This window comes from Melampsora larici-populina (genome assembly GCF_000204055.1).
Source record: "Melampsora larici-populina 98AG31 unplaced genomic scaffold MELLAscaffold_14, whole genome shotgun sequence".
Lineage (NCBI taxonomy): Eukaryota > Fungi > Basidiomycota > Pucciniomycetes > Pucciniales > Melampsoraceae > Melampsora > Melampsora laricis-populina.
Genome location: NW_006768778.1, coordinates 1,472,731 through 1,491,909, shown reverse-complemented (window position 1 = coordinate 1,491,909; position 19,179 = coordinate 1,472,731). Strand labels below are relative to the sequence as shown.

The following is a 19,179-nucleotide window of genomic DNA, read 5'->3' as shown; positions in this document are numbered from 1 at the left end:
TGAGAGGCGAAAGTTGTTTCGACTTTCTTTGATCTTCATGGTAGGTCCATAGACCACGCTCGATTAAGACCTGTTTGATACCTTTTGACTTCCCAGCAAGCTTTCCATCTGAGTAATCGGAAGGAAAAACCATGGACTGCGGGAGTCCACACAGCTCGATTGGAATGTTGGGATCGTCACTTGGTATCACAGTGTCTCGAAGTTGTGGTTTTGCACCCCCAGTACCGAGGATCATGTTTGCAGCTTGAAGAGAATTCTCGCCAAATGATTTGTGGGCGGATGAGCAGTCAAATACATAGAGAGCTTGAGCACCAGGATGGAGTGCCTCAAAAATTGGAATCGCCCGAAATTCAATCTGATGCATGAGCTGTTTTGAGTCCCACCAGGGATCCGAATTTTTTCCTGGAGTGATGATCACGGCAGCATCTTTCTCTTGAAGATCTGTCATATGATCTGGAGGTATTACAAGTCTACCAGTTGTTTCACAAATAAAGTCAGAGATGTGAATCAACTTTCCAAGACTTTTCGAGCGTAGATCACAGTCCTTGGGTTGGGCCCAGTGTGTTGAAGATTCTTCATTTGCATGAATTGTTGACTCGTCGTGGTAAACTCTAACAAGCTCTCTAGCTGAGCCACTCAAGTTGGGTTCAGTAATTTTGTCAAGATCGTCTCCGGCATAAGTCTTTGAATTTTTACATAGCTCATCAATCTGTTTTAAGTATTTATGTCGGTAGAGAACTACATCAGCTTGTTCATGTCCGTTGTAATACAAGCATTTGCTGTATGCTTTGACACTAAAATTAAGCTTATGCATCCATCGGTTTGCTGTAGTTCTACAAATCGTTTTTTGGTATTCAGGAAAGGAAGGGAGAATTATCGAGTTGACTTGATGAGCAAGACTTGCTGGTGTAACCTAAGATTTAGCATCAAATCAAAAGGTTTAGTTGATGTTGACAGACTCTTCAATCATAGAAGCGAAAACATTACCTTTCCTACTCTCACAGTGGCAATCCAATCGGTGATCGCTTTCAAGAAGCCCATGTTGTCAAGCATACAGCTGTGCACAGTCAATTTCCCGCGGTTTTCTTCAGGCAGACGTTGATGGAGGATCACAAATGCAGCAAGCTGTCGAATTTTGCGAGCATGGTGTACTCCAGCCCCTTCCCAGTCCGGATCTGAGTTTTGTTGTCGGCGCATAGAGCACATGGCTGTCTCAATTGAGGCCGGTATTGAGGCGGTTTTTGAACTCTCTAGTTCGAGCTTCTTCCTCAAGAAGTTGAACTCTCTCAATTCTTCAAGCTGATGTGATCGATTGATAATCTCTTTGATTGAACCAGGATGAAGCTCGTGATATGCATTTGCTGCTTGGTGTGAGTTGTCTAGCTCGAGGTATCGATGGTTGATGTCCTCCATCTGACGCTCAGTCTTGGGAGGTTTAGTGGCTGGAATCGCTGGAATCGCTGGAATCGCTGGAGTGGTTAAAGTTAGAGTGGTTGGGACAGGAGGAGTGGTTTCTTCAAGCTCCTGAGACTTTATCAGATTGATCTTGACTTCTTCGCGCTCACGGCGAGCTCTTTTGGCCTTATTGATGGCCATCTTGATGGTCAACAGAGTAGATATGTGAGGAAATACAAGGATTGGTATATACATATATATTTTCCCATTGTAATTTATTTTTTTATTTAATTACACCAAAGGGCCCGCCATCTTTTGGAAAAACACCCGACCCGAGGCTTGTTGAGTCTTGATGGTAACAACTATATGTCCTTCTTTCCAGCCGTGGTTTGACCGTGGTATCGGGTTCCATGAAGTCTTACAACATGCACATGACTTTCCAAACGAAGTGGATGCAACAACAACTATTGGCTCGAGACGAGAACAATCGGGTGTACGGTGGTGGACTCCTTTCGGACGTAACGTACAAATTTTTCAAGAATGGATACCTGTTGTCCACATCGATGTATCACGAGGACCTTCGAAGATGGGTCCCAATCCAACTTACCTGGCTGAGAGGCCTTACCGAAGAACATTACGCTTCTCACTTCCGTACACTCATGAAACAAATCAAGCGTGCCGACGTAACTGCGGAAGAATGTGACACACTCGTACGACAAGTAGTCGATTTTTCTCTGGCGCAGAAGAATGGCTTTATCAAGGCGTACATGAAGGTGTTTAAGGAAAATGATCGTGCAGTGGCACTTTCTAAACTTCAAGGGTGCCATGAGCATTTCCGTACTCAGGTCACCCGGGTGAAGCGGAACCGTGCAATCATACCTGCAAAGTATGAGGTATGAGATGAATCAATTGTATTCCTTTTTGTCTTTAGCCTTTAGCTGATCTATTTGGAAGTTTTTCCTTTTCAACAATTCGCATAGGATACTTTTGAAAAGCAAGCATCTTCACTTTTGAAAGCGGACAAGCCTGGTGGTTTAACCTTTGACGGGAAACTGGCGCAATTGATGAAGGATTTCCCCAAGGCCAAACGGTGGCTTGAATGGTGGAAAGCTTCCGACATCAAGGCAATGCTTTTCAAGTCAAGAGTAAAGCAAATCGACGATGATAGTCTTTGTGACGACATCATGCCAACAACAACTAACGCACAAGAGTCTATGCATCGAGTTTATTACATGATATGGTGAGTTTGTTCTTTCCTCTTTTTTTCATTGCTTCTTTTGATTGCTCATGGTGCGTTTGTTCTCAGCGAAGGGAACTGCACAATCCAAATAGGCATTGTGCAATTGTATGCGTTGGTGGCGTCCCTCGAAAGGGACCACAAGGATAGGCTTAGGGGGGTTTCAATTGTTTACGGCGACGAGGCTAAGAATTACAAGAAAGTGGCCCAGGTTCTTGGCTGGGCCAAGAAATCTCGAAAGCATTGCAAAGCTAAAAACGATGGAAGACCACCGGATACTACAGACGCTTTGTTAGGTCGACCTAAGAAGAAGCTTGGACGGCCTAAAGGGTCTGTAAATGTTGACTGGAACCCAGTAACTACATACCCAGGTTTCATTGCTTCGTCATCTCAAGGTCGCAAATTCCGCTGTTGGCTAGATTCCATGACTGAGTGCTTATACGCCATTCATACGCCTGTTTGGTACACAAAGTCCACAGGCAAGTCAGAGCATATATACACTAAGCTCTTGAGTCTTTTTTCGTCAAGGTCCACGTGGGAAATTGGTCAGGCAGGAAAAATTCGAAACATTCTTTCCAACGGTCAAAATACTCTTCACGAGGCTATCCGACAAAGATGTCCAGGAAGCTTTTTGCCTGATGCATACGCCTCTGCGGATCAATTCTTCAACGGGATCTTTGACCGTGAAACTCGACCAGGCGCACCAGCATCTCCAACAATCACACAATCTCTTTTTCGTTTTGGCCTCAAACGCACATATACTTGTCCCAGAAACCCAGATCACTTTTTAGTTGAAAGCTCCAATCTCAACACAATCCTTTTATCACACGAAAACTTTGCCGACGGTTCGTCTTATTCCGATACGCCCCAAATACTCCACGAATGGGCTACGAGTGGCTCCCATCAGGATTCGCAACGGTATTGCAAACGCTGCAAGACGCAGAAAAATCCTCATACCCAGCCTTTTGAGGTTTTCCACTCGAAACTGGTTTTGGATCCTCCACCTCCTCATCTACATATCCAGGTGGACATCGCCTGTCTCCATGCAACAAATCCCAACGAAGCATTCAAGATGATGAGAGAAAGCGACTTACCATACGAAATGATCCTTGATGGAACCATTTACTTGATGCGTGCGCGCGGGTTTTGGAATGGTGATCACTATTGGTGTGAGGTGGTGCGTACAGTCGGAACTCTCACCGGTGTATGGGGCCACAACGATATGGAAAACGCCGGAATCGCCACTTTGCTATCTACTGATGTAAAAACAATTGGAGGACCATCACCTTTTACATCTTGGGTGATGTATTCCCGAGCCCCAACTCCAAAAGAGTCATCAATCATCAAGACTGCCAACGCTAAAATCAACCGCTCTCTCGGGCAAAAGAAGGTATTGGTTCAGCCGTTTTCACAACCTGTTGAAGAGCAAAGTGAACAAGATTCCGAAGACGAACCAGGTGGGCAAATGCATTTGTCTTTCATTATTTTTTTTAGAAATTCTCATTGAACCACTACTTGTCATCTAGCTCCACCGGATCATTCTCAGCAAGACAATTACGAAGACAAAGATCCTCCTTTGCCCAAAAGGCAAAAGTCCGCCAACAACAACAAACCACAACTAGGTAAGATTTGATTTAATTTTCTTTGTCCTGTAATGCAAATTGATTTGTTGTACTTCCAAAATTCGAATATAAAGATGTTCCGTCGGCAAAGAGGAAATCCTTAACAAACAAGAAAAACCATTCTGATGATGAAGATGTTCCCTTGGCCAAGAGGAACAAGGTCACCAACAACAACAAACAACAACTAGGTGAGATTCAAGTTTCTTTCGTTTTCTTGTCTCCTGTTGTGGTGGTCTTATTTACGTCTTTCAAAATCTGAAGGTAAAGATGTTACATTGGCAAAGCGGAAATCATTAACAAACAAAAGCAAACCGAAACCAGGTAAGCAGTTTAATTTTAATTTCTGCTGTTCTTGATTTGAGTTCATATTGGTATTGTCTTTAATACAGTTTGTAATAGGAAGATGAAGATACAGAAGAAGCAAGATGAGGACCAACTGATCCAAGGTGTCGAAGCAACTGTCCAAGAGGAAGAAGACGTTTTGATTAATGAATACTTACCATTGGATCAAAGTGCCAAGCAACGATGGAAAGGTTGGAAACTTGTGCCAGTTTCGGAAATGGTGTCAAATGACGCAAATGATGAAATTCAGGAGGATGAGGACGGCAGTCAGGAGGCTAATGGTAGCATACGGAAGTCCAAGCGTATCCCCAAGCGCAAGAGGGTGTAAGAGCATATTTCAGCTCAGCTCAAGTTAGGTTTTTTTTTGCATGTCAATCTTTCACGTTCCTCTGTTTCGTTCTGCGTTGTCGCTCTTTATTTTAATTTTTTTCCTTCCTTTATGATTTCCTTCCTTCTATTTTTTCTCTCGCATTATTGTCATTGCCTTTTTTTCTTGTGTCTCGATTCATCCATTGTCTTTTTTTCTTGTGTCTCAATTCATCTTGGAATGTCAATTTTTCTTGAGGTTTTTTTTGGTTTTTTTTCTCCCTCTCCCCGTGTGAAAGACCAGTGTGCAACAGTTTGGTGCATGCCACGTTGGGTCTTTTTGAATTTTAGACTGTGAATGTTTGATTGCAAAAGTATAATGTTCGATTGCAAAAGTATAGTTTGCGGGTCATGAATTTCATTTTTGCGATGCTTATTTTTCAAGACTTTTCGCAGTCTTCATATACCGCAAAAAAATGATTGCAAAAATACATATTACCTCGACATGTTATACTTTTACGTGCTTTATGGTTTACGGAGAATAAGCAACGCAAAATAATGAACGCAAAATTGCATTATATGGCGTCTGTGGGCGAATTTTGCGGTCATCTTTTTACAGCCTTTTTTTGCGAGCTTGAAAATTTGAAGAATGCTTGTAAAAAAATAAATTACCCCGAAGAAAATTGATTTTTGCGGTCATCAGGCTTTGAGGTCATTAATGACCTCAAATCAATGATCGCAAATTTCTACGATCCCATTGAAAAGCACGGATATGAAAAATTAAACGTCGAATAACAGCTGGAACATTTACTTTTGGGACGGCTGTACTTGTCCAATCAAATCTCATTTCATCAAGTCAAAACTTTGTCAGGAAAAAGTCTTCTATCTTTACTGCTTCAAGTTCTACCCCATCTGAATTGAGTAAAATCCATTGACTAGGAGCCCGATGTGAATGTGATGATTTACTAGAAACCAAAAGTCCAGATGCACATTTTGAAGCAAATAATAAACCTCTAGAGTATAAGTGCACTTATTGTTATTGATCTAACTGAGATGGTGAAACTTAAAGCAAGACTGATTGATTTATAAAAGAAGTTGACAATTCTGTCGTTTCAATTGTAGAAATTTGAAGAACTTGAACTTCAGAGTTGATTACATTGTGAAGGTGACATCCACTTGACTCATACACAATTTTCGTAATGATAAGAACCACTGAGAGTATTGATTTCCAAGTTGAAGTTTTGGAGCTCCTCGACGAATGAGGCCCTGTTGGGGTTTTGCAAAGGAAGATAAGTTGAGTAGGTCATGGTGAAACAGCAAAGTCTTGAATCCCCTTATAACCTCTTTATATTCGTAGTGCGGTTACCCAAAATTGAGCTTTTTCTCGCGTCTTTCCCTGTGTCTCCAACAGCGTCGTCTTGGCGGATGACCTCTCCCGATGTGGTGTGCCTCCGGACTGTACAAATTGAACCGGCAAGTCTCTTTGTAGATTTCTTCTTAAGTTCTTTCAGTGATCTCGGAGTGACCTTTCTTTCATCTTCATCCTCCTTCTTAACTCACCACTGAATCATCAGGTTCTGCCGGTCACCAGCCCCAAGCAGTGAACCCCGTTTTGCATCACAAAAGGTCATGCTTGAACGCGGAGGCGCTGCTTTGTACAACGGTCCCTTCCGCCTCTCCACATGTCAGAGGGAAAAAAGTTTAGCCGCGTGTACTACAAGGAGCAGACGTCATGTCCAAGATCAAAAGACCGGTTCATCTAAACCTCACATACGCAGCCTCCCTTTTCATCATTTCTCGATCCAATATTAGTCATTTCCAAACTTGTGCAAGAATAGCTCAATTGACGTTCATCTTGGTCTCCTGCTGTCCAGAAAATGCTCCACGTCCTCCCGAAGATCTCCCTGCTACTCCTTTCCCTATTGATTTATGAACTGGACGGAAGGGAGGCCGTGTCGAACACGAAGTATGCTTGTAACGCAGGATATGCGATCGACACAGACAAGCACCCAGGTCTGTGATTTGATTTAAATCTTTATTGCTTTATAGCTCTAGTGTGTACAATAGATCCACGGCTAACGTGAACCTCTTTCCTGATCGCTCACATTCAAAGTGTGCAAGGTTGGATACCCTCAAACAAAAAAGTATAAATGCTCACCAGAAAGTTGTAAGGGTGACGATGGTAAGTATTTCATCAAATACTTTGACATTTGATATAAAACGGAACGTGAAGTTGATCAGCTAGCATATCTCTATGCATTTTGACATTATAGGTATCCCAGACCTTGGAAGGGAAGGTAAGTATTTTACCAACTAGTCTTTGTGACATTGAATAAAAGGAACGTGAAGCCGACCAGCGAGCAATTGTTTCATGCATTTTGATGTTAGGTGACCGTGCGCCCTTCGTTAGGATGGATTCCTGCCAGCTCATTACTTCTAATGGTGGGACGGACGGCGGAGACCTTGAGGAAGATTGTTTGCAATATGATTTCGACGAGGCACAGAGAAATTTTAGTCAGTATCCTGAGTTTTGAATCATCTGTTCCTTATAAAATCTCTTATTATAGATTGTTTTGTCGACTCTGGATGAGGAATCTACAGATTGTGGCACCAGCGACCTAACATCCTATGCTTGCTATGAGTCCCCTTTTAGTATAAAACCCATTGGTCAGTCACAGTTTGTTATCAATCAAAAGCCGGCTTAACTGAAAAGTCTTGGTTGCCTTTTAGTATGCACCGATTGTAAAATCATGAAATAGTTCATACAAAAAACAGCAATGCTCCGGCATCTCTTAGCCTCTAAAGATTAGTTTGAAAGAATATCAAGATTTTCGTGATTGATATGTTTCGATCATTCTCTGTTTTTTGATGCATCATGTAAATGGTTGGCAATCTATTCCATGAGTACCTTTGAAATAAGGGATTTCAGCTCTAAAGGTTTTGGTGTGTTTTTGATAAATTTGGTCAAACTTCTATGAAGACATATTTCCATGAAATTATCACATCATTTACCTGGGTTTTAGCTTTAGGCACGACTCACGTCCACTAAGAAATGCTGAGTCAGTGAGTTATGCAACCCATAGAGACGGATTGAATATGTACTCAAATAAGTGAGAAAATTACTATTCGACTTCAAAATCTTTGAACTTTCACGTTTGAATCTACAAAGACTACGTGTCCACACTGGAACACTCATAAGGCTAAATGGACTATTGGTGTCTTTTTTTGAAGCTTTCTTGAAATGAGGTGATAATTATACCATCATGGTTGCTGACCAATGAGTTGGGTAGTAATGTCAGAAAAACAGCACAATCCTCAAACTTAATTATTGTGCTCAAGTTTGACTTGAGCCTTGTGAGCAATGCCCAAGGTTGAGTCTCTCGAATTCTTGAGGGATGTTTGTGAAAGTGCTTTTTTGCTCTGCAGGTCTTTTTTGAATTGCCTTTTACATTTTTATGACTGGCAAACCATTGAGCTCCATTCAAGCCTATTGACTGTTATACCTCTTAAGACAATTACTTGATCATTGTCATAGAAAAGAGGTTGAGGTCTTACTCTTCCCCCCCTTTGAATATCAACTCATGCCTTGATCTCATACAAGTGTTTTCAGGCATTCTTTCCTTATTTGACTTGGCTTTGTGAGTCTATATCACCTTTTCAAAGTTCCTTCCTGTTTCATAACTATCTCAGATACAAAACTCTTCATCCATTCCCTTTCCATTCCCTCTGAGCAATTTACAGAAACCCAAAATTTACAACATAACTAAGAATATTAAGATTAAAAACTTTCCTTTCAATCAACTGAATGAATTTGAATCAATCTATGAACACCAATTCAATTTCATCTACAATCCTCTCCAAAATATTCTTTGATCACCAAATCCTCAATTCATTTCGATCCAATACCTAAATCTGAATTCAAGGCTTGATCAAAACTCTGTAACCTTCTCAACAATCCTTTTGCATCTTCTTTTTCATCTACATTCATTCTAACAAGTGTAGTAAGATAATCTTTAGCACAAGTTAATCTTCCACTACCTTTTTCCAAAAGATTCTGAAACCCGAATGCAAGAAGATAAGTCATTAAGAAATGATAAAAAGTCAGAATAAGAAGAAGAAATCAAATCACACATACCATTTCATGTTTAGCAAGATACAATAAACTCTTCGCCAATCTAGCTGTAGGACCTCCACCATATTCCAGAGCTTCATCCACGAGTTTTTTATGATACTTGGCAGCTTCATCAGGTCGACCATCCATATCATATAATTCAGCTAATTTCATAATCATTCCAAAGTCATCTTGTCCTCCAAGATGAGGTTGAGCAATCATAAGTGCCCGTTTAGTGGTCATTCTCGCTTCTCTTCTCCTTCCTAATTTTTCATATACTTGAGCTAATGCGAGCCACATCCGTGTATCATAGGGTTTTAGGGCTGTTGCTTGTTGGTAGTAGTATAATGCATAACTAAGCATGTCCAGTACTTCGTAGGTTTGACCCAGACCGTACCACGCCCGATAGTCCTTTGAATTCGCATCTGAATTTTGAGGCGAAGGTTTATTATCAGTGACTGTCGATTTTTTCAAGATAAGATTAAAGCAGAAGATTAAATGATGATTGCGATCAAGGAAGGATTTCTTACCGATAGCTTTTCGATAAGATTCAATTGCAGCATATGTATTCTTCATCTCAACATATTCATGCCCCATCAAAGTCCAAGCACTCAAGTAACTAGGATCCAAACGTAAAGCTCTCCTAAATTCAACGATAGCCTTCTCATGTTCACCACTCAGACTCCAATAATTCCCAAGCAAGCAACAAACTTCTGGTCTCATCCGATCTACGCCTGCCCCATCTGCTCCACCAGCATAATTCTGAGCCAAGGAAGTGAGTTTGGCACGTTTCTCCATAACATAAAGAATATTCGAGTACGTATCGACATCTTCCACTCTATGAGGATCTTCAGCATATATGGAATCAAAGATCGTTTCCGCCACATCAAAATCTCGTAAATGATAAGCCATTAAAGCTTGTTGACTTTTTAAATAAATCGAAGTAGGAAATAGTTCTTGAAGTTCTTCAATAACTTTCTGTGATGAATCAGAATCCATCATATCACTTCACAAAGAAATTGAAATTCATCAAGCACTCACTGTTAAAACTTCACCATTTCCAGAAGTATGAGATTCTAATGTGGCATGAATAAAAAAAAATCGATCCATGAATCCATCTTTTGGTAATTGAGGTATAATAGTTTCTAGCTAAAAAATCTTTCATCAGGAACATCCCATTTCTCAATCGATCTCAAAAATAATCTTCCTAACCTCATCAGCTCCTTCAATCAATTTTTGTAATAATTTCCAAGCACTCCAATTGTATTGATATAAATTGATGGAATGGACTAGAGCATCAATAGCTTCAAGTCGATAACTTCCACGAGATAAAAGGATTGCTTTGCTATTTTTCAAGGAAAGAGAAATTCCGAAAAGAAAGGTAAGTTGAAGTATAAACTAACATCAAGATGTGGCACAAGATACTTACAGGTATAATTCAAAAGGATCAATAGAGCTTTGAATTTCATCAAGTAAATCTTGATGCTTTGGAGTAAAAGTTCGAAGATTTTGACGCGTAGCTGTTCCCAAAATTTATCCAAACATCGAATCCTCAGCAAATAGCAATTCAACTATTTCATCATTGAACAAAAAAAGAAATCTTAACAGACATAGAGCAGGACCCGAAACATCATTCAAACGTTTTTCCAGAGCTAAGAATCTAGCATAGAGACCTAAAAATCTTCCAGGACCTGATTTAATCGGTTTAAGTGCTTTTGATGCTCGATCATATTCTTTCATATCAAAATAAGAACGACCAAGAAAATATAAATCACAATTGAATTCTTCATCTTGATTTTGATCATGATTAATTGAAAATGAATTAATAGAATGATCTAAGAAGAACCATCAAAAAACACGATTAGAAGAAAAAAAACACGAATTTGTTGAAAAGTTTTCAATCACTTACTAGGATCTTGAATTGATTTGATTGAAACTAAAAGTTCAGAAGTCCATTTTGAAGCAAATAATAAACCTCTAGAAGATAATTGAGGTATTGATGATCTTAGTATTGATCTAACCTGAGAAGGTGAAGGTAAGATTGATTGATTGATAAAAGAAGTTGAGAAATCTGCCATCTTGATCGGAAAAAGAAAGTTGAAGGAGTGGTGCTTGGAGAGGGCACGTGATATTGGGAGCCCCTATAGACCTCGCAGATGTGGGGGGTCCGGATGGAAATCTGGAGGCCCCCGACGTCTCACCCCCGATTGTGCGAGCTCCGTTGGAGCGTTTTTTTGCGTTTTGACCCCCTACATCGCTGGGGGCCCGCAAAGTAGGTGGACCGTTGTGGATGCTCTTATACAAGGTGTTTACATATGTTACATGTACCATTTCTTTACACAAACTAAAAACTCACGTAAACGGTAACACCATTTCTTTCTTCAACCACTGGTCTTGTTAGACTGGGCAGATGTTAGTAGGTAGTCCCATGAAAGGCCATTGGAGTTGGAGCCTTTCAATTTATCATGGTGACTCTCATCATCCATGGCCATGGGCTTTCATGGGGGAGTCTAGTGCAATAAGGTTGGCTATGTAGCTGTATAAAAAACAGTTCACTGAATTATGTGATGGAATGCATTCCAGAACTACATTATTTTGAATGATGCTGTTTCTAATACCGAGTTTGAGTAGATGCAGAAAAACCCAACCCGCAATAGCAATACAACACCGACTCTTGTAAAAACATCTACAATCAATACGAAAAGATAACCTCGAGAGTTTCATCATTCAAGATGTCATTACCTAACGAACGAAGATCAGATCGAAACCGAACTCAAAGTGATTTACCTACTCAAACTAATCAATCTACATCTACTTCACATGGACGAGAAACAAGTGAAGTGTTTAAGTCCTCAGCAGCCGATCCATTAGAAGAAGAACCAGAAGAAGAGGAGGAAGAGGAAGAAGAGGAAGAGGAAGAGGAAGAAGAATTGAATGATACTCTCATAAATCAAGATGATGTAGCTGCAGCAAGGTCTTCAAGCAGACCTGCTGCCGGTACTGCGACACAGGTCGATGGCACGCCCGCTTACGGTCAGATTCTACCTCCTTCAACGGCCCTCCATCGCCGGTGCTTTCCCACCCCAACAGTTTACTCATTAAACTTTGATTCAAATCATCGATAAGGGGTTCCTTGATCAAGCTTTGCTAATCACTTGACTTTTGTTCTTTTCTTTCTCTAGATTCTGATTCATCCGCCTCGGGTACCGATTCTCTTACCTGGATCTCTTGGTTTTGTACTCTGCCCGGTCATGAATATTTTGCAGAAGTCGCTGAAGATTTTATTGAAGATGATTTCAATCTAACGGGTCTGGTAGCGATGGTACCCTTTTATAAAGAGGCTTTAGAGATGATTTTAGATGTCGAACCCGGTGAGCTCCTTAATTCACCTCTCTGTTCAATTGAGACCTAGCTCTGTTTGTTCCGCCCGATGGAATTGACCATTCTAACGTACCCAAACGGTTTTGGTTCACAGAAGATGATACAGTGAAAGTACCAGATGTGTCGATCGTCGAAAGTTCGGCTGAATTACTCTATGGCTTGATTCATCAACGTTACATCATCACTCGTCAAGGCCTGGCTCAAATGGTGAGAATGTTTATGCTCTAAGTTGATTTTTGTTTCTTACGATTAACTGATTCGATACATTCGTCTCCTATGATGATCTTTCATCCTTAGAATGCAAAATATGAAAACGCTCATTTCGGTTATTGTCCTCGAGTCTTTTGTCATACATCGAAGGTCGTACCATGTGGTAGATCTGATTTACCAGGGGTGGATACGGTAATTCTTTACTGTCCTAATTGTCTCGATACCTACATTCCTCCAAGTAGTAGGTTCAATGGAATCGATGGTAAATACCACCTTCTTGAATTCCACATTAGCCTCCCAAAACAAACGCTAAAGAAAACTTGATTTGGATTGATCGATATTAGGAGCTTTCTTTGGAACGACTTTCCCACATTTACTTTTTCAAACTTATCGTGATACTCCTCCAACGATCATCTCTCCTCCTTCTCCTCAATCTCCATTTATTCCTCAATCTGATTTACAACGTAAATCACTGATTATCGGAGGTGAAACCGATATTGGTAATTCTCCATCTAGTAAGATCTATGGTCCTCGGATCTATGGATTTCGCGTTAGTGAACGTGCACGTAGCGGGTCACGCATGTATGTTACTCTTTCCCTTTTCTTTTAGTGATCCATAATTTAGCTGATTTCAATACTGTGGAATGGGAATGTGTAGGCAATGGCTACGGCTACGGCCAAGAGATGAAGAAGAGTTTCAACGAGGATTGCAACAAGTAGAAGACACTAACAAATCCCTTGATCCAAACTAGTAGTAACACTCATCACTCTTCCACCTTGACTACAAGACCTCCATCACATATGCGTTATTTACTTTGATGAATTATTCTATAGTCTCTACTTCAGAGTAAGATATCACATGCGAGTTTCATCTATATATATGTGTGTGTGTTTTGTGTATACAATAATTTAAATTCGATATGAAGAAAAAAATTCAATCTTTGAGTTAAGTTTATTGACTTATATGTTTTGTCCTTTTTTTGATTTCATGTCAGACATAATAAGGCCAACTGAAATGATCGAAGTAAGGTTGATACTTGAGTTTCTTTTTCTTGATTTTTTCATTCATTTTATTCACAACCTTGTTTTCTACATCTCTTACACCTGAAGGCTTTTTAAAAAGATGTTTTTAGACAAAAAAGAGTGTGTGTGGAGATGATTCTTCCTAATTTTTCAATCCTCTTCAATCCTTAATGTTTCAACTCAAGGTCATTCTTTTCTTTATCAACACATGGGATTGATAGCAAACAGACAGTTCTCAGCATGATGTAAAATTGATTAGAACACTCTCATTCTCTGTGACTTTTTCGGAAGTTTTTTTCATCATTTCTCATGCTTTGTGAAGTTCATTATAAATTTCAATGGTATAGAAAACAAATGGATTTTGAAGAGAAAGGGTAAACGGTGCAAGTCTCACCCTCACCTTAGAGCCCGATCGGCTACAAAGTGGCGAGATACTGGATCATTTTCACGGGAACATATGCATTCCAGACTAAATAGACCTTTATATCCTTATATCCTCGAGAAAAGTTCAAGACTAGGGAGATCTTAAATTCACTATCGGTTGATTTCGATCGAGAATATTGTACATCAAGTTGAAACCATGTTTTGGAATGGGAGCTTTGAATCTAGTGCATAGCTTTAGCTACATAAACTGAAGTCATTTGATGTTATTCTTCACCATCCATTTCAATACTTTCTCAACTCATCAATATCTCCCTGTATCTCCTGCCTTCACCGCATACCCAGAAATTGATTGAGTTTAAAGTAATCAGTCGACTTGAATCTTGTTGACCATGTATGCGTGTCTACACGGTAGAGATAGCCTTTAGTGGTGAATGATGAAGGGAGCCTGGAGGTGTGTGGTGATCAATATGTATGCACATCATCCAATGATTTAAACTTTTCGTTTCTCCTTGATTGACGTCATTTACCAATTTGGGTGATTTGACATTCTTGATTACCGTCCCTTACCTGCGGTCAACAGACAAATTGGATTTCAGTATTTGATATTCTAATACCATAGTTAAGAAACTTCCTCTTCTCTTTAAACGTTCATCAACGTGACCCAACAAAGAATTCTTGCTGACCTTTTCACCATTCTCAGTTTTTGATAATTATCATCATCTCTCTGTTCCAGCTCTCAACAATCTTCACCTCTATAATCTCTCTTGATCATGTCTGTCCCAGCCACTGTCAAGGACGTATCTGAAAACCCTAGTGCAAAAGCTGTCACAAATCCCACTGACAAAGTGTTCAAATCCAAAGATGAAGAAAGAAAAATGCGGTTGTTAGTAACAAGCTTTCTTCACCATTCTGTTTTCATCTCGATACCTCCTTTACCTGCTTGATCATGTTCTGACGAAAAAAAATGCATTGACAGCTATGGGATCATTGAAGCCTTTCGCGCTGGGAAATATCCATCAAACGCCCAAATCGATGAGACCCTCACTTATGCTACTACTCACTCGCCTGTAGATGAATCAAAGCTAAGCTCAGATGGCCGACAACTTATTCAAGATTTTCGTGATATTATCGAAACCGCTCGAGTAATGGTTCAGAAGAAGAATGCTGATGAACTAATGCAAAACTTTCTTGTAAGTTTCTTTCTTTTGACCATTTCTTCTGTATCAACTCTGAAATCTTTCTATCTTTTCTTTAGTATCATACAAGACACGTCGATGGTGAAAGTCATATTCAAAAGTTGAAAGACGCGTCAAACTCGGCTCCCAACAAAGAGGAAGCGAAAAATGATGGCCAAGCTGCTGCTGAGCACCTACGCACTCTTGCTAAATTGATTTATACTTCTTCTGAAACTCGAAGTGAGTGCTCTTCTATCAACTGAACATATTTGAACTCTTACTGATTGTGGATGTTTTTAGAGCTATTGAAAGACATTGGTATCTTGGCGCGAGACGTGGTAGCAGATGCTGCTGTCAAAGTTGCGGAAAATACAAGACCTGGCGAAGAAGAGCTCCGTCAGGTTGATGAGGCTGCCCCTGCAGATGAATGGGTTGGACCCGATGGTAGTAAGCGATCTCGCCATGACAAGGTGAAGATCTTTCCCTCGGCTTTACGGAGGCCCAATTTAAAGATGTCTTCAAGCGTTGGCTGATGCGTTCCACGCCTGATCTTCACACCTTCACTTTCATCTTTCACAAGGCTCCATCAACTGGCCTGAGTGAAAAAGCGGAGGAAGCAAAACGCGTTGCTTCCAAAGCTCAAGATGAGACCTCCAAAGTGGCCTCCAAAGCGAACTCCGAGGTCGAAGACGTGTCCTCAACAGCACAATCGCATGCGAAAGATGCCTCTTCGCAAGTCCAAGATACGGCCGATGGTACTAGTGGAAGCAATAATCGTGAACAAGCTTCTGCGACTGCCAACGAGGGAAAGAAAGTTGCTTCAGGTAAAGCCGATGTTGCTTCAAGTATAGGTAACGAGAAAAAGAACAAAATTGTGGATGCCTATGGAAACCTGGTCGGAAAGGTTTGTCCAAATCTTGCCCGCTTCCATTTTTAGTCTCGCTCAATTGGATCTCGCTTCATAGATTCCCGAAGAACATAAAGAAAAAGCTCGAAAAGCGAAAGAGGACACGAAAGAGTATATACAAGATAAGTTTCCAAAGGAACGACGGGATAGATTCATCTACCGGTTGAAGAAAGTCATTGTCGAACAACAAAGACATCGCGATTACCAAGAAGCAATGTGGGTTTCGTTTTACACTGTCAAATAATTATGCACCGCTACTTTATCTTTTGTTGACGCCATGTTCATGTATCTAGTGACTTTTTTCTTGGCATGGCTGAATCCTATCAAGGTCATGCCAAGGGTGTCACCTCGAGTGCAGCCAACAAGGGTGGAGACGTCCTACATGATCCCGCCTTCAAACAAGCTCAGAAAGAACTGCGTACTCTACTCGAAAGATTTGCCAACGGTGCATCTTTACAGCCTGTATTTGATGCCATCAACCAGATCTACGTTGATGCTCAAAACGACCCGGAGTTGAAAGCTTGGTTTCAAACTGTGGACAAGTATATTCGGAGAGTTTTGCAAGAACCTGGCTATGTCATGAAAGACTCCTGTGATCAGACGGGTAGAGAGATAAATGAGTCAGGAAAGAAGTGTGAGTCTGTTTGATCCGTTGGTATCTCTTTAGAGAAAGTTATTTATTGACGCAGATATGACTTTATGTCAGTCTGGGAACATAAATATGCTCACCATTGGCAAACCCTCTTTGATGAAATCGAAAGCTTCTTCACGCAATATGCAGAGGTGAATGATTCATATCCTTTCGATGGTCACAACGCGCTCGCTGACCACGATCTGCACGCTCTGATAGGACCCGCTAAATACTCGATTTGGAGCATGCTGGAAGAAACTCACAAAGGATCTATTCTTGAATTCCGAAGGCAGTTTGACCTTGAAGACTCATCTCTGGGAGGATATTACATCTGTGATTCTCCCGAGTCTTTTGAAACATATCGGTTACATTCCAATTCCCCGGATCGGTGAGTAGTCGGTTCTGCCTCGCGCGCTTTTATGACCACATCGCGATGTAGTTACTGATGCCTGTTGGTTGAATGTGTTATCAGAATACACTGATCAACAGTTGGATCTTGTAATTGAAAACTTGACGTTGGAAGGCCAGAACCTTTTACCAAACACAGTTGAACTAGAGATGCGGAATTACTTCAAGGTGCGCAGGTTGACACATCCACATCCGACATTCGTACTGATTTTGTGACCAATGGCTTTACGATTTTTACAGCTTTCGGCATATGAGAAGATCGCGAACGCAAACAAACATTCGTTCTGGATCAGCTTCAGTCAAATTCAGGCCGATCTTAGAGACGTCGCGTTTTACGTCCACAAGAAGGTCAGCATCTGGTTCTTCACGTTTATCTTCTTCCAGATCATTGATTGTATCTGATTCTGTGTAAATTTTGAACAACGCTGTTTCAGAGTGGATTTCCCAAAATCAAAGACTCGGGCTTGGCGGATGTTGTAATCTCAGGGAACGGAGTGTCAGGAAAGGTGCACATCGAAAGCTCAACAGCTAAGGACCGCGTCTTCACTGTTAAAGAAGTGAAGGTAAAGGTAGACAAGCTATCTTTTGGTATCAGAGATACTAAACACAACTTCTTGTATTCAACCTTGAGGCCTCTGTAAGCACAACATACGCTTATTGGGAAGTCTTTGATGGTGGTGATCTAATTGAAATGTTCCTTTCTCAACCTTGCAGGGCCCAATCTCTAGTGAAAAAGCAAATTGCCAAGGCAATTGAGGATGGAATTAGAAGTGGGCTTGGACAGTTAGATGCTCAATTTGTCGATATCAAAGAGCGACTAGATGACGCTGAAGGGGATGATCAGATCACCAAGATGGATGTCATCAAGGATACGTTCACTTCGAAAAAAGACGATGCTTCCGCTCAGATTAATGACAAGAAAGAGAAGACAGGTACCTTTAAGCTGGTAGGGAAGCGCGAGAGCAAGATGTATGTCTGGATTACATTTTACCTTCATCTTCTATCTTTCCCTTGCGATAAAGTCACTGACTTATGTTTTTGATCATCAAGAATTGATTGGGCGTCAAAGAATTCGTTGGTAGAGAAGCAAGGTGCTAAGATGGACGCCATCGCCACTCAAGATGGCCAGCCAGGTGTAGACGGATGGAAAACGGATGCGTTTACGATGTTGAGTTCTATCGCATTTTTTGAATAACAAGGTCATTTGTGACTCTTAGCTGACATGATTCTTCAAATGATATTCGTCGCGCTCTGATTGAAAATTCAACAGCATCAACGCAAACTAAGGTTGATTGACGCTCACAGAAGTTCTAGCGTCACCAATGCATACATTCCATCTCATGCTCAAGTTCATTAATAATTGGCCCTTGGATAACTAATAATGTTGTAATGTCATCAGTTTTAATTTGTTCTGACCATTTAGCAGAAATGAAGAAGCATCTAGTCACAAAGACCGAGTTCATTGTAGCTCAATCATCTGAAGTCTAGGATTTAAGGAAAGATAAAGACTCGGTTTTTATTCATTTTATTCTATCTACTACCACAGTTCAATCAAATTTGAGTTTTATCAGATTTGAACACTAAATTTTTGTAGATTAATACTTATGGATAGTTTTCAATTAATAAAGAGTGATTTCATGTTTTGAAGTATGGCAGTATGCTCTCATATCTTGTCATACATAATTAGCTGAACTCCCTTGTGGAGGTCTGTTTTTTGGCAATCAAACCCTCATGTCTTTCTTTATCCCACTTATTTCTCTCTGGTATGGGGAGGTCAGTGAAATGTCTGATAAACTCAATGTGTTGGGGTCAAGGGAAGTAGTTGTCCAAAACCATTGATGAAAGTGGTCTAAAGCTTTTGGTTTAGAAAAACTTTCAATCTCAGTGGTTGGACAAGACCAGTGTTGTGTTTACAAGTTTTGATACATTCTCACTATGACGAGGTGTGCTAGGTAGTGGAGGGAGAGGCCTCATACTCAGTTTCCCAAATCTAATTGTTTGGGAGGTAGTTGAGTGTGGTCATTTGCCTACTCCCGTATGTCCTTCC

General features: G+C 40.6%; 6 protein-coding genes across 6 annotated transcripts; 4 read left to right on the top strand and 2 right to left on the bottom strand.

Moving 5' to 3' along the window:
* Positions 1-966: 966 nt before the first annotated feature.
* MELLADRAFT_62492 (uncharacterized protein) lies at positions 967-1,596 on the bottom strand (the record flags this gene model as incomplete). The annotated part of the gene is made up of 1 exon (XM_007408946.1): positions 967-1,596. The coding sequence occupies one exon, from the start codon at positions 1,594-1,596 to the stop codon at positions 967-969; it is 630 nt and encodes a 209-aa protein (XP_007409008.1).
* Positions 1,597-3,893: 2,297 nt separating this feature from the next.
* MELLADRAFT_71663 (uncharacterized protein) lies at positions 3,894-5,229 on the top strand (the record flags this gene model as incomplete). The annotated part of the gene is made up of 5 exons (XM_007408979.1): positions 3,894-4,089; positions 4,159-4,254; positions 4,329-4,442; positions 4,516-4,575; positions 4,644-5,229. 5 exons carry the CDS (start codon positions 3,936-3,938, stop codon positions 4,922-4,924), a joined length of 705 nt encoding a protein of 234 aa, XP_007409041.1.
* A 1,550-nt stretch (positions 5,230-6,779) lies between these two features.
* On the top strand, positions 6,780-7,661 carry MELLADRAFT_124180 (uncharacterized protein; the record flags this gene model as incomplete). Its single annotated transcript, XM_007408980.1, has 5 exons — positions 6,780-6,915; positions 7,016-7,084; positions 7,291-7,416; positions 7,504-7,569; positions 7,633-7,661. 5 exons carry the CDS (start codon positions 6,780-6,782, stop codon positions 7,659-7,661), a joined length of 426 nt encoding a protein of 141 aa, XP_007409042.1.
* Positions 7,662-8,509: 848 nt separating this feature from the next.
* MELLADRAFT_48050 (uncharacterized protein) lies at positions 8,510-10,761 on the bottom strand (the record flags this gene model as incomplete). Its single annotated transcript, XM_007408945.1, has 7 exons — positions 8,510-8,956; positions 9,038-9,438; positions 9,544-9,991; positions 10,055-10,162; positions 10,226-10,358; positions 10,443-10,533; positions 10,624-10,761. 7 exons carry the CDS (start codon positions 10,751-10,753, stop codon positions 8,792-8,794), a joined length of 1,476 nt encoding a protein of 491 aa, XP_007409007.1.
* A 1,469-nt stretch (positions 10,762-12,230) lies between these two features.
* Positions 12,231-13,356, top strand: MELLADRAFT_35358 (uncharacterized protein; the record flags this gene model as incomplete). The annotated part of the gene is given in 5 exon segments (XM_007408981.1): positions 12,231-12,408; positions 12,426-12,601; positions 12,692-12,866; positions 12,949-13,186; positions 13,263-13,356. Coding segments are annotated over 5 exon segments (861 nt in total), but the record flags the coding sequence as incomplete, so codon positions are not given.
* Positions 13,357-14,538: 1,182 nt separating this feature from the next.
* On the top strand, positions 14,539-18,983 carry MELLADRAFT_48043 (uncharacterized protein; the record flags this gene model as incomplete). The annotated part of the gene is made up of 16 exons (XM_007408982.1): positions 14,539-14,629; positions 14,712-14,894; positions 14,988-15,201; positions 15,267-15,426; positions 15,487-15,656; positions 15,767-16,000; positions 16,152-16,309; positions 16,387-16,727; positions 16,800-16,876; positions 16,944-17,112; positions 17,197-17,300; positions 17,373-17,480; positions 17,567-17,769; positions 17,847-18,101; positions 18,183-18,299; positions 18,403-18,983. The coding sequence occupies 15 exons, from the start codon at positions 14,782-14,784 to the stop codon at positions 18,416-18,418; spliced, it is 2,439 nt and encodes an 812-aa protein (XP_007409044.1).
* Between the last annotated feature and the right edge of the window lie 196 nt (positions 18,984-19,179).